The 13,624-nt window shown below is 38.4% G+C and overlaps 1 protein-coding gene across 1 annotated transcript; it reads right to left on the bottom strand.

Moving 5' to 3' along the window:
- Positions 1 to 120: 120 nt before the first annotated feature.
- FH (fumarate hydratase) lies at positions 121 to 12,701 on the bottom strand. The gene is made up of 10 exons (XM_009330475.1): positions 12,618 to 12,701; positions 12,274 to 12,408; positions 11,419 to 11,529; positions 8,641 to 8,817; positions 7,513 to 7,695; positions 6,379 to 6,544; positions 4,294 to 4,497; positions 3,039 to 3,166; positions 1,479 to 1,632; positions 121 to 274 (listed from the first exon to the last, which is right to left on the bottom strand). The coding sequence occupies exons 1-10, from the start codon at positions 12,699 to 12,701 to the stop codon at positions 132 to 134; spliced, it is 1,485 nt and encodes a 494-aa protein (XP_009328750.1). The 3' UTR covers positions 121 to 131.
- Between the last annotated feature and the right edge of the window lie 923 nt (positions 12,702 to 13,624).

Genomic DNA, 13,624 nt, shown 5'->3' with positions numbered 1-13,624 from the left:
GCCCCGCCCCGCGCGCCCCGCGGCGGGGAGCCCGGCGCGGGCGGGGAAACGGAAGCGTGCACGCGGTATTTGTTTTATGTCGTTTATTTGTTACGTTAAGAACACCTTCTGTTTTTAATCTTCTAAAGCAGTCACTGAGGGCCCAACATCTCTTTAGGCTTCACCCACTGATCAAACTGGTCCGAGGTAAGGAATCCCAGCTTGAGGGCCGCTTCTTTTAACGTTGTCCCCTCCTTGTGCGCCGTTTTGGCAATCTTGGCTGCCTTGTCGTATCCTGTAACAAAACGCGAGGAACAAGCTGGGCGCTGGCCGTTTCAGAACGTCTGCTAGAGGTGCGGAAAACCCAGGGAGGGCGCCTGGCCCCCGGGGAACTGCTGCGCTGGACACCGCCACTAATGTTGAAGGTTATCTGAAGTTCTACGGAACCTTTCTATGTTTGGTTGTGAAATAACCACCTACAAGAACATCTTGATTTGAAGAAGTTAGCCTCGATGTTAGCGTTACGTACGGGCTGCCGTGCTATTTGTTATCCGAGGCTGTGTTGCTTGAAGTCCTTATTCTCTGGGCCGTAACCAGAGCCCCGAGGTTCTATTGTATATGGGATGAGTTATGTGACAGCCTGACAAGGTAGATGGATACCTGGCTAACTTGGCAACACAACTTACTTTTAAGGTATCCTGAAGTGAACTGCCTTCATTATAATACTAAAAACCACACCCACAGGTCAAGAAGGCCCTTGCCCAGGTGAAGACCCTTCCCCTGCGCAAGCGTAGTAACAGAAGAGAACGACACAGCAGATATTATAACTATATGCAAATCACTAACCAATCATTGTAACCGGGCGTGCACTACCTTGTAATTTTTGTGTATAAATGTAACGGTGAAGTCGGCACCGGTGTGCTTGATTTGTGGAAATTCCACCTGGCACCCGGCGCCGCAGTAAAGGCGGCCTGCTGTCTAGAACTCCAGATTGAGCCCGAGAGAGTTTTTCATCTGCCGACTTACGGTAACACTACTGCTTGACTCTACTTGCAGCGAGTGGGCACCTAACGTTTACACCAACTCCTTACTTAAAGTGAAGGTAAAGTCTGTTATCCTGGTCTTAATGCATTTAGATCGAAGTTTTATGTGACTTTCTCCTTTTAAAAGAAAAAAAAAAAATCCCGTAATCTTTCACTTTTCATTAGTAGCGGTCCGATCAGGACAACAGGTACACAAATTCTCCCAATCTCCCTTTTTTTTTTCCCCCCGACTCTCATCAGAATTATTTTTATAATGCGCTGGTATGGCCACTGCAAGGAGGACACACCTTCGTCACCAGTAATTCTAGTCGGTGACATTAAAGTAAATTAACTTTTGGCCTGAGCCGTGACTTGGTCTCCTAAACATTGTGACAGTACAACGAATGTGTGCAAAATAATGTTACCGCAAAATGTTTCAGTATAATGTTGTGAGAAGTTTCTGAGCCTTAAACCTACCTATATGCGGATTAAGTGCTGTTACCAACATCAGAGATTCACTCATCAGTTTGTTGATCCTGTCTGTATTGGCTTGGATTCCAACTACACAGTTGTCGGTGAAAGAAACGCAAACATCTCCAAGAAGTCTTGCAGAGTTTAAAACATTTTTAATCTAACAAAAAAGAAAGCAATACCAACTATTACATTCAGACATTAGTAGTTGCACAGTCTGGCACACTTGTTCCTCAGCAGTGCCCCCCCCACCCCCACCCCCAGCAATATCCACTGCTTTAACGGGCCGTTAGTAGAAAAGGAGTACAGTAAATAATACACCCCCCTCCTTCTGCAGGGTGAGCTCAGCCACTCCTGTTCAAAGGAATTTGCGAGAAGCACTCGACAGGAGAGGAACTCTTGCACTAAGACCACAGTGTGTATAATCATTTTGTTATAACAGCTCACAAATAACCAAGTAAAAAATATATGAAGGCATTTGATTCGTTGTCATTTTCCCCCTCGGGTACCGATCAAGAGAAGACATCTAAAAACATGAAGTACAATAATGTCTGGCATTAGTCTTCTACTTTGACAATCCATAACATGCCACTCTTTTTTTTTTTTTTTTTTTTGGAGAGGTGTCTGCTTCTATCAAAATTTATCCCCTGCCAGGCACACCTCTTGGCTGTTCAATAGGATTTTTTTTTTTTTTCTTTTTCAAAACCAGGTGCTGTATGCTTAGAAGAAGTTTGTTCGGATGGAGGGGAAAAAAGCAGTGCCCTAAACAGACACAGTAAGGAAGAGACAAATACCGATTTTATTATAAGATTTCATTTTCTTTTCAATCATTTCTTACTAGCATAATAAAAAAAAAGCAGTATCAGTCAGTACAGGCTGTGTAGAAAAATAACGTATGACATGCCGCTTCCTTTGTGCCTCTTATTTCTAACAAGATGACAAAATCTCAAAAACTTTTTTATCTCTATTTAATATTAGGATCTTCTCCACAAGTCACCTGCATTCTTTTTAAACTATCATCCCTACGCTAACAGCTATACTATTCATTCAACATCTTACACACAGTATGTATCTTGGTGTATCCTGCTCACACTGTAGAAGGCAGCCATTATTTTAAATACTGAAGTCTAACCATTTACAATTTTACACCACTCACTTGCCAAAAGCATGTAATCCTTTAGTATTCAGCAGTAACAGAAATTAGTAGCAGATAGTTGCTAAAGAAAAAAATCCTCGTTTTTAGCTAAAATACCAAATTCTCTTCAGCTTTGGACAAAATTTTGTCCCTGTGTTCCTCTCTCCCTGCTTCCTTAGAGTGACGATAAGCACACATTTTTAAGATAAAAGCTTATCTGCATAAGATAGTTTCATGTAAAAAACATAGCCAGTTCCCTGTCAAAGTAACAAGGACTTACCGTACAAAAGAATAAAATTTGTTCTCGTATTTTTATCACCTTCTCTGGTGCTTGTATTGACCAATTATTCACTGAGTTTTTTCCCCGATTTATCCAATTGTACAAACGATGATTTTAGAAGTCCTAGATACTTAAAACTTTATGAACTTACCATCATGGGCTTAAAAACGTTCAGTTCGAAGTGTCCATTGCTACCTCCTACAGTAACAGCAACATGGTTTCCCATAACTTGGGCTGCCACCATGGTTACAGCTTCACACTGGGTAGGGTTCACTTTTCCTGGTTGTGGAAGGGAGAGAAAAAGGTTACCAAAGAAGAAGAAAAAATAAAAATTAAAAAAAGTCAGTACCTCCCTCATTTACCAAATCACATTCAACAGAAGATGTTTTGTAAGAGGTAACATGTCTTACTCATCTGTATCTGTGCACCACAGAAAAGAAGTAATTTCCATAAATGATACTAAATTCACTCTACTATTCCAGTAATTCAGCTAGGATTTTTAAAGCAGCTATGGCTGCTTTAGCAAGCTACCAAGACTTTGAGAGCTGGGTAAAATGTGCGTGAGCTAAGCAGCTGTTAACTACCACAGTTCTTAAGAGATTATAACCTGTCTTTATTCATGTAAGTAGGCATTTCTGGTAAATCATTACCAAATCTCAGTCAACTTAAGAAAAGTATTACTAATTTGTTAGAATTACTTGGTAATAAAATTAATACACTGTTCACTTTATCAGGAGAAAAAAAACAACCAAACAAATTAGAGTGGCCTCCTAACAAGAAAGTTTTATGGTTGCTTTCATTTCTAGAAATAATCCTAATAAGAGCATTCATTATTTGCTTTTTTGAAAGCCAGATATGCTCACGACCTGTTTCTTTGGTAATTTATCATACAGGAAGAATACGCTTAGAATAGTTTCGGATGTACAATATTCCCATACACATACTTTTTTTATGAGAGAGGCAAGGAGTGATTACTAATACTATTCCTTCCTTTCTTACCCTCCCATACACTGGGATCATTGCAGAAGAGAGTACCTGAGTACACAACGCGTATCACGCTAAGTAGTAATTCATAGATTAGATCATTCAAAGCTTGTTTCAGAAAAGTCTTTACACAAAAATTGTAGAAATCTTGCAATTCTAAAAGAAGGGTTTGAGAAGCATGCTTGTATTAATAAAGTCATATTATATGTTTACAGATACTACTCTCCGCCAAGTACTTCCCAACAAACAGCTGTGCGAGTATGTTTATGAACATAAAGTTTGGTAAAATATGGCAGAAGAGGAAAACTGACAGAGGTGTTGAATCATGGACTTACTGACATTTGTTTGGCAAATATCTGTTAAGAGCTAGTGGTCCAAAACAAAAGAAACAGGCAATTTTTCTCTGTATGTTTTCTCTGTACCTGGCATGATGCTGCTTCCTGGTTCATTTTCAGGCAGGATGAGTTCTCCTAGTCCAGAGCGTGGTCCAGAACCCAGGAAACGAATATCATTAGCTATTTTCATCAGACTACATGCCACTGTGTTCATAGCTCCACTGAGTTCAACTAGAGCATCATGAGCCGCAAGAGCTTCAAACTTATTTGGAGCAGTGACAAAAGGCAAACCTACAGGGAGGGCAGGAAATATTAAACCAGTGAGGCACTTCCTTGCAGGCATAAACCAGATAATCAAACACATAATTAGCTTAATAAACAATAATTAAAAAAATATTAACAACACTGTAAGATCATCTCTCTTCTCTAGACCTTTCCTCACAAACATATTTCTTAAACAGACTAAATTCAATACAAAAGACACAATAGAAGTCACTAAAATACAGAAGAATATGAAATTTGCCCATCTGCCCACAACAAAGGTACAAATGTCAAGCTTTCATTCTGTGCTGCATACTAAGCATTGCTTTGCACCACAGTACTTTGTGAATGTCAAGAATCTCTTACAAGTTAGCCCAAACTTACATATTTCTTCCATTAAATCAAGTTAGATTCTTTAGATCGTTGGTTGCCAGGATGCGTTCTCCCATTTATGAAAGTAGAGGGGTTTGCAGCACAGTGCAGACATTAGGATAAATAAAAAGTAATCACAATGGAATTGGCTGCTTAAAGAAAAAAGATGCATCCAAGTATCAACACTGGAAGGGAACAACAAACCGGACAGAACATGTGAAAGCTGATTCAGACTTGGGAGGATGCCTGAAAGTGCTGCCAACAGCAAGAGCGCAGGAGCAATGGAAGCAACAGCTCTGTTTACGTTAATTAAATGCCTGAGATTTAAGGCTAGGTTCCACGATGAAAAACATTTCTTCAGGGTTTTGCCCTAGAAGAAAAGTCTCAGCAGAATTTTATTAGTGGTAATGGACATCACTAAGGACTGACGGTGGGCTGGACTTCTGCCCCACGAAACTACTGGTCTGAGCTTACATTACCAGTTCAAACAAGAGCAGCATAACCCCCATCATTTCTAGTGTTCTGCAGTTCCTGCCAAACACCAGATCCCACCCAATTTGCATGGGCTTCTGAATTGCATAGCTGCATTCTCCGTTGCAGAGATCATTCCAAACTTTCCCTTTTGCCCTTGCCAATAAACTTCCCCTGTAAGAACATCTGGAACTTCAATAGTCTGCCCTACTTGTTTTAAACTCGTACAACCTGCCCATATGGTACACCTAACGAGTGTTAAGATGGGAGAGCTTCCTAGCACCTCCGATGGCTTCTTCAAGCACCAAAACAAGGCCTGTACTGCTTCTCAGCAGCTGTTGCTCATGACAAGTTACTTCTTCCCTCTCAGGGTACAAGAAAGTCTTGACCCTCTACAGGACAGTGAATAATAGATCCATTAAAACAAAAATACTGTTGATAAGCAGTTTCAGATTTTACAGCAAATTTAAATGACAGACCATTGTCATTTGGGGGCACCAAAATGCCCCCAAAATGAAGTACACATTCATTTTGGGGGCATTTTAAAAAATGATACTGTGACACAGAAGATCTGGTTTACAGCCCAAAAAACTCAATGGCTTTGTAAATTAAGTTTTAAGATCTATAAAGACAGCATCAAAAAAATCAAAAAAGCTAACTTTTACTCTTTCACATGAAAAAACATAGTGGCTTCGGGAGGGTTTTTTCCCCTTCTTTTGTGCCAAGTCACTGCAGATTAAGGGAGCCAGAGGAGCAAAGATCAAGACAGGAGCATTATAGCTGGGCTAATAGAAGCTTGAAACTGTATCCATCTCCAATAAGCCTTGCTCAGAAAAACACGGTAATTTCAGTCACTTTCAATGCACTGAGTATAATTATAAAAATACATTGCATGAAAAATCCTAAGTATAAGGCATATAACATATGGCATTAACAGAAAGCTCCATGTTAAAATATAAATAACAATTTGAGCTTACAAGAAGTATGGAAACTGAAAGATTTTGTTTGAATTTGACTGTATGTTACATAGCCTGCTTTACTGATTAACTCCGAAATATCATTCCTCACCTGTCAGTTCAGCCACTTTAGCAGCAACTTTCTCAGCAAAGCCAATTCTTGTGTTTAATCCTGTACCAACTGCAGTCCCGCCAGCTGCCAGCTGATACACTCTTGGCATGGTTGACTCAATCCTAGTCACACCGTATTTAATTTGTTGCACATAGCCACTAAATTCCTTTGAAAGAAAGGAGGACAAAATAAAGGAACAAAGACAACAACCAAGAATAAGCATCTAGAATTATTTAGACTTTTAACATGATTGCACTAGTTTCTTTAAAAACCTGAAGGCACTGAACTTTACCCAAATGCTGAATCTTAGCGTGTCTTCATTAAGAGGGAAAGTTTACATATATATTAGAAGACTGCTCTCGCACTACAATTACACATAAAAACAACCTACATATATAAAAATGTATACACAATACATCTTTCTCTTGCCTTTTATCTCAGTTGTGTACTTAGCAGGATCTGAATCCAAGGTAAATCAGCTCTCAGATCAAACTAATGTTCTCAAGGTACAATTAGAGAAACGGATCTTGGGCTTTGTTCACTTAATTTTAGTTAGTAAAAACCCCACCTGTGCATTCTTGCAAAAAATCCACAAATTTTACATGGATTTTTATCAATTCAGTTTAAGTTAATTCATTACCAAATTAACATAATATATTGTCAAGAATGGCTTATGATAACTAAGATTTGCTATCTCATATATATATATATGATCATATATAAAAGATTTTCATTCAAAATACTTACTAGTTTTGTGTGTTGGCAAAACCTCATTTATGTAAGCTTACAGATTACAGACTACCTACCTTCTTCCTTCCAATGTCAGTGTAACAGAAATATCACTTTGTGTTATTTGGTAATGGAACATCTTTTAAAAATCACTTATATCTTACTACTGTTAGAAGTAAAACAAACATGGAAAAAAAATAAGAAAATTTATGATGCAGTTATTAGAGTACAGCATCCAGCAAACCCCAATAAAGATGAAAATGCTCTTGACTGAGATTCAGCCAGTTTCCTATAATTTCTGTTGAACTATCAACTTAATTTCGGCATCCTCAAGTTTGCCTCAGTTTCCTCCAATATATTTACAAGAATTTTTCAAGCAAATGCATAATTTGGCTTTTTTTTTACCTGTCCAAGCGTAAGTGGAACAGCATCTTGTGTATGAGTGCGCCCTATTTTTATGATTTGGGAAAACTCTTTCGATTTTGCTTCAAGTGCATTCTGTAGCTTCTTTAGTCCAGGTAACAACACCTCATTAACCTCCTGGGCAGCAGCAATATGCATTGCCGTTGGGAAAGTGTCATTTGAACTCTGTGAAGGAAGTTCAAGAAATTTATTTACAAGCTTTTCTCACCATTGTTGCAGTAAGATGTACAGGTATGGCTTCATTCTCTTTATTTTATAAACAAGAAGAAACTAAACTAAGAGTAAGCAACTTAGGAATGTTTCACAAGTCAATCTGCAGGAATGATCAAATCTTCCAAATTCCAGTCCAGTACCTTATTGAAAAAGTCAACTTTTTATAACTGTACCCACAGAAAGTTAACTTGAGTAGATTGTTCCAACAACATTGGGACAAAAAAAGAAAGAGACTTACTATAGTAGTTATGAGACAGGTAACAAATGGATGGATGATTTTAAAAGAATTGTAGGTGACTTTAAAACACCTACATGTTGCTTTGATAATGTTAAAACCGTAGTTAACAGGATATTGAGTAAGCACAAAAGATCAGAAAGGGATACAACCAAATCAGTGGCTTAAACTTCAGTTAATCTGAAGGAAACATTAAGAGTGAAGCATAATAAAAAGGTCTACCACGATCCTTGGGGAAAAATTACCCATTACGGTACTTTAGCCATTTTATTATTCTTTCTACACGCTTTATGTAACGCATTATGGAGATAACAGTTATAAGTATCCAACCTTTAGAAACTGGATCTATATTTAACTTCTTTAAGACTGTTTCAGTAGCAGTGGTTGTCACCAGGCCACCTCTGCCCACTACATCATGTGTGAATTCATCTGTCGAATGAGTTCAAAATTTTTAATCTAAAAAGCTCATACTGTCACTGACCAACATTTTAAAGTTCATTTATACTGAAAAACCTGGAAAATTGTTGCCAAAGCTGTACACAAAACTCCTTTTTTTAAAAAAACAAAAATCTAAACAGTGGCTGTAAGAGAATTCAAAATTCACAATTCAAAAAAAAAACAACCTTTTGACATTAGAAGAAGTATAATACAAGTATAACGACCTGGCTTTTGTTAACATGATCATTCGGATGTACTGGGTTTTTGCTCCCCAGTTTGCCCCCCATTATCTCAATGGCTCTATTGCTGATGACTTCATTGACATTCATATTGGTTTGAGTTCCAGACCCAGTCTGCCACACCACCAATGGAAAGTGATCATTTAATTTTCCTTCGGCTACCTAGAATGGAAGAAGAGAAAAGCTGCTCTACTGTCACAAAAAAAATTAAAAAGCATAAACCTCAGAATTTTATAGCTATAATTCAAATAATGTTCTCCGTTATATTTGTAAATCTACATATAACAATTGTGAATTTATACCAGAATAGTTAAGTTTGATGTAATACCAGATATTAAAAGGGAAGAAAACTTTTGCTATGCTTTTTGAAGATGCTGAATTCTGAAACACAGAGAAACACATAATTTGGTTTCATGTTCTACAGTCATAGAAAGAAAAGATTTTTAAAAGGTCTTTTAGGTTATATCTTCTGTTTCCCAAACAAAGCAGATGATTTTATAAGTCCAAAAACATCCCTCCCTTCCCAAATTTTAAAACAATTTGGATTCTAATCTTCCTGGGTAGGACTAGAAGTAATACGTGCTGGTTCTCCCTTCCACAGTTATTTGCTCAGCTTAGTAAGATCTCCCAGGGAAGGAAAATATCTTAAGTAGTTTCTCAATCAGAGCATGTAAGGTGCTTCAGGGCACTGATTCAGTGTCGTGTGTCTCCTTGGGTCATGACCATCCTTTGGGTGTCAGAAACGGCAGTTTCCGGACAGCGTTTATCTGTTTACAAACTCCTCCTCAGCATGGGTGCGCTGCTTTCTCCTAGGAAATCAAGCTCAACAGCTGCACAGTTTCATCATGACCACTGATCACAACTATTCAACAATTTGAATTAGAGGCATTCAGAAGTCCATTCCTTATGGCAAAGAGTTCCCCAGAAGAGGTGTTTTTGCCAAAGGCCATCTGTCATGCACATGCAGTACATGATATTTGTATGATCGGACTCTGAAATTTCTCCAGAAATAAATTTCATACAGGGAAGTTCCAGACTTCTTACACCTTTAGACATTAGATTTGCATCAATACAACGAGCCGGCAGATGGTTGCTAGTATCAGACACCTTCTTTCTGTAAGGCATGCTTTCCCTAATACTGCCCTGGACCTACATGGCTTTAAATTGAGAGGTGCCTAAAAAGGACTCGTGACTGTCTTTACCGCACCTCAACTGTAACTGAATGTGTTACACATATAAACAAGTAAGAGAATCACATGGACTTAAAAAGATTCATATGTATTGACTTGCTAACGACCCACGAGAACAAGGTCCTGATCAGCCAAAAAAGACTATACCAACTTACATCTTCTGTAGGTAGGATATGACAACTACTCTCTCAAATCAAAACAGAACAACAGGTACAAATAATCTCCTGTTTGATCTACATTTTTTGGAGCCTGTTGAACTTTACGTGCATTTAGAGATTTTTCTAAACGTGTTTGTGATAGTATCAAAATCTGTGCTCAGAAGTAGCACCCCCATGCATATTAGCCTCAGGAAAGTTGAGAATGCAAAGCAAAGGATCTGTTGTCACAACTCTGAGGCTAGTAACTATCTCCAGATTATCAGGATACATCAGTCCTCCTGGAATCATGCTTTTTGGGAAGGGATCTTATGTATTTCCCATCTTATACAGGGGCAAAGTTCCCACCTCCAAGAGTAACTTGATTCCTTGCTGTATCTCTTTCTTTTTCAGTTATATTAGAAAATTATTTTGGAGGTAAGGGAAAGGCTATCACTGCAGGAGCATTTTTAAAACACGACAAAGCAGCCCCAAACAACTTTCAGAACCCATGAATCTAAACTAAGTAGCCTTTAGCCACCAAAACTTCTGATCCACCTTAACTAGGAGAACCCTAGAAACCACAAGAAGAGACTGGACATATTCTGGAGTTCTCCAAAGCTCTTGGGTCTTGGGACTTACGGTGCTACAGCTGGTTGAAAGAGGATAAGGCTTCTGCAAATACTGAAATATTTTGAAGCTAGTCAGAACAAGAAAGCTCTGTAAAACAATGCTTCTAGATAAATATATCTGTTGATTTACACAAAGCAACACACCTGGTATTACCATCCCTCAAATAATGGTCATTCACAACTCTGTGCACTTGGGTGGCATTTATCCTGAGAAAGAGGAGATGCCTCTGTGTGTCACGTCATGTCCTCTTTAGCTATAAAAGTGATACTTAAAGAGCACAGATTTACTAGTAAACTTAAGTCCGAAGAGGAAACAGACTAGTAACAGAGAGAAACCACTCAGATTGCAGATGGTCTTCACATTACCAAGATGCAATTGCTTAACAGATTGGAGACTTCCAAAACGAAAAAACTTTTACTTGGCATGTCAGACTTCACATTAGCTGAATGAACCGAGATTCCATTCCCCTCCTAGGGTTTTTTATACTCTTCATCTGGTAAGAGTCAACACTATGCAAGTAATGAGTAGTCTTAATAAAGGGGAAAAATTACATATTTTTTATAACTTAAGTATCAAAATGTATTTGGACATTCTGTCACTTCCAGAAATGTAAGAAGTAAAACAGTAAAACATTATATTGAGTAAATGATTTCTCAATCTGAAAAATAAAATTTACTAACAATAAATGCCTTCCTCTAACAATTTGAGAAATGCAAGGGGGGTCTTCCCCCAGCCTCCAAACTTCCTGTGAAAAGCTTAACAAAAATACAGTGACAGTTCTAGCATTTTGAACAGTTTGTTCCTACCTCATTTGCTGCCTTTATGATAGCATTAGCAATCTTTGGGTCGAGACCATAATCTTGATTTACTTCAGCAGCTGCTCTCTTCAAGATGCCAAAAGCCCTTATAACTTGAACCTGAGACACAAGAGTAAGTTTAAATACGTCATTTTCCCCCCAAAGGACATTTTAGGAAGCTATAGTGCAGGTCTAGTTCTAAACCAAACTCCTCCTGAACTTCAATCCAGCAGTAGTCCATCAACCAAACCAAAGAGCAATCCGGTCACATGACCTGTGCTCCCATTAACAGCAACATTTATCCAAGCAGTCCGGAAAGCAGTACACAGCTCATCCTTTCTTTGTAAGTCCAGGTATGCTTTGTGTATCGAAAAAGATTACATGCATTAAAATGAACAGAAAAGGAGAACTGGTTCTATTTCTAAAATAGCCTTTTTGAGGGCAAACTGACATATGTTTCAGTACATGCAAAACCAGTGCATGACAAAGTGTGTGCACACTAACGCTCTATGCACAACTACATGTGAAAAAGTAACTTCATATCAACTCATGCTAAACTGAACATCTTCAATAACAAACTGCATAACGCTACAGCAAACAAGTTATTCCATTCAGTCTTCCGTCTTCAGAAAAATAAAAGGTAGATTTCTATTCAACACAATAAAGTAATTATTCAAAAGCAACATTGAATTTATTTAAATGCAACAAAAAATATTTCTAGCACAGAACAGTATCTTGCCATGGAATTTCTAACTTTAAAATTCAAAGTTGCTCATATTCCCAGCAGAAGTCTAAGAAGGTATTCATTCTCACATCCAAAACATACTCAAAGAGAAGAAGTGAACACAGCTTTAAATTACTTACTGGCATTCTTTCTGAAACACCTCCAATCTTGAAGTTCATTGTAGATCTTACAGTCTGGGCACCATAGTATTTGTCACTTGGGACCTTCAGTTCACCAAAGGTATCATATTCTATCCTAAAAGCCTCTTGAGTGGACTATGGAAAAGGAAAAAAATGTATTTCAAACACTGGTAAACAGCACAACCTTTTTGAAAGCAGATACAGTTAAAAAAATGTGCAAGAAGGGGGAAAAAACCAAAACAAAGACACGCAGCTAATTGTAGGTATTTTTCTAATTATATCTTCAGAGTTAAGACATTTTTCTAGTTTGAGCGCCTGCCTCACTAAAAGTCACAAGTACTAACATTATGCAGCCTTGCAGATCCACTGGTGACAGGCAGCACTGCAAGGCTTAAGATCTCGGCTGCCCATTGTACAAAACACGTCATCCTGATGGAAGACTCGGTTTCTTCTTTTCGAAGAATTAGTAACTTACCTTACAATTTACAGCATTGGTGTTTTGTTAAAACCAAACTGAAGAACTACCCCGGTAAGAATTCAGGTGGCATCCACCCAGGCAACATACATGTAATGCAAACCCTATTCAAAATCCACACTGCACATGGGACAGAAGAAAAATACTGGAAGGGAGCACCTGACTAATTCAGTACCAAGTTACTGACAATTAATTATCTTCTTAAGCCTCATAAACCAGGAACACAGTTGCCCTAGTTGTGCAACATGAAGAAACTGCATCTAGGTATATTTTCTGCAATATTTACGTAAGGCAGTATTTCTGTATCATGTATACACCTAGCACGCATTATTATCTAACAGAGCCAGAGGTAAATTAATTTTAGCTGACATACACCAACTAAAAAGTAAATTTTTACTTTCTGTGAAACAACCCATTCATTTGTGACAATGTGATCACACTCACATGCAGCTCTACAAAGATTATGGGACTGGACAGGAAGCAAGAGCAGTTTACTCCTCCTCTCCCTACGCCTTGGTCAGCAAAGTCCCAATTTTCATTGAGAAAGGTGTTTGTCTTCCCCAGAAGAGGAGGTTACCTTCTTGCAGAGTCTTCAGGAAAGGGAGGAAGTCTTCTTTCCTGAAGTTTTTAATCATAAATGGAGTAAAACAATCCCAGCTCCATACGTAGGGTACATTCGTATACAATGCCAGGCTCTGACCTAATCTTGACCCTCAGGGGCGAGTCCTTGGGGTAGCTCTATCATAGAATCATAGAATGGTTTGGGTTGGAAGGGACCTTTAAAGGTCATCTAGTCCAACCCCCCCTGCAGTGAGCATCAAGTCAGTGTTGCAGCACAGTGAAAGAAGAAAATCAAACGTTAGGAACTGTTAAGAA

This window comes from Pygoscelis adeliae, unplaced genomic scaffold (genome assembly GCF_000699105.1).
Source record: "Pygoscelis adeliae isolate BGI_AS28 unplaced genomic scaffold, ASM69910v1 Scaffold78, whole genome shotgun sequence".
Classification (NCBI taxonomy): domain Eukaryota; kingdom Metazoa; phylum Chordata; class Aves; order Sphenisciformes; family Spheniscidae; genus Pygoscelis; species Pygoscelis adeliae.
The sequence above is the reverse complement of the archived record's forward strand: the minus strand, read 5'-3'. Positions and strand labels throughout refer to the sequence as shown.

Bases quoted from the DNA above. Each gene is read 5' to 3' on its own strand.
- FH (XM_009330475.1), bottom strand. From the start codon at position 12,701: ATGACGTGTTTTGTACAATGGGCAGCCGAGATCTTAAGCCTTGCAGTG. The intron at 6,545-7,512 runs GTAAAAAAAAAG...TTTCTTTCAAAG, and splicing joins TTCCACTTACGCTTGGACAG to GAATTTAGTGGCTATGTGCA. The intron at 3,167-4,293 runs GTACAGAGAAAA...TTCCACAACCAG, and splicing joins AGGAAGCAGCATCATGCCAG to GAAAAGTGAACCCTACCCAG.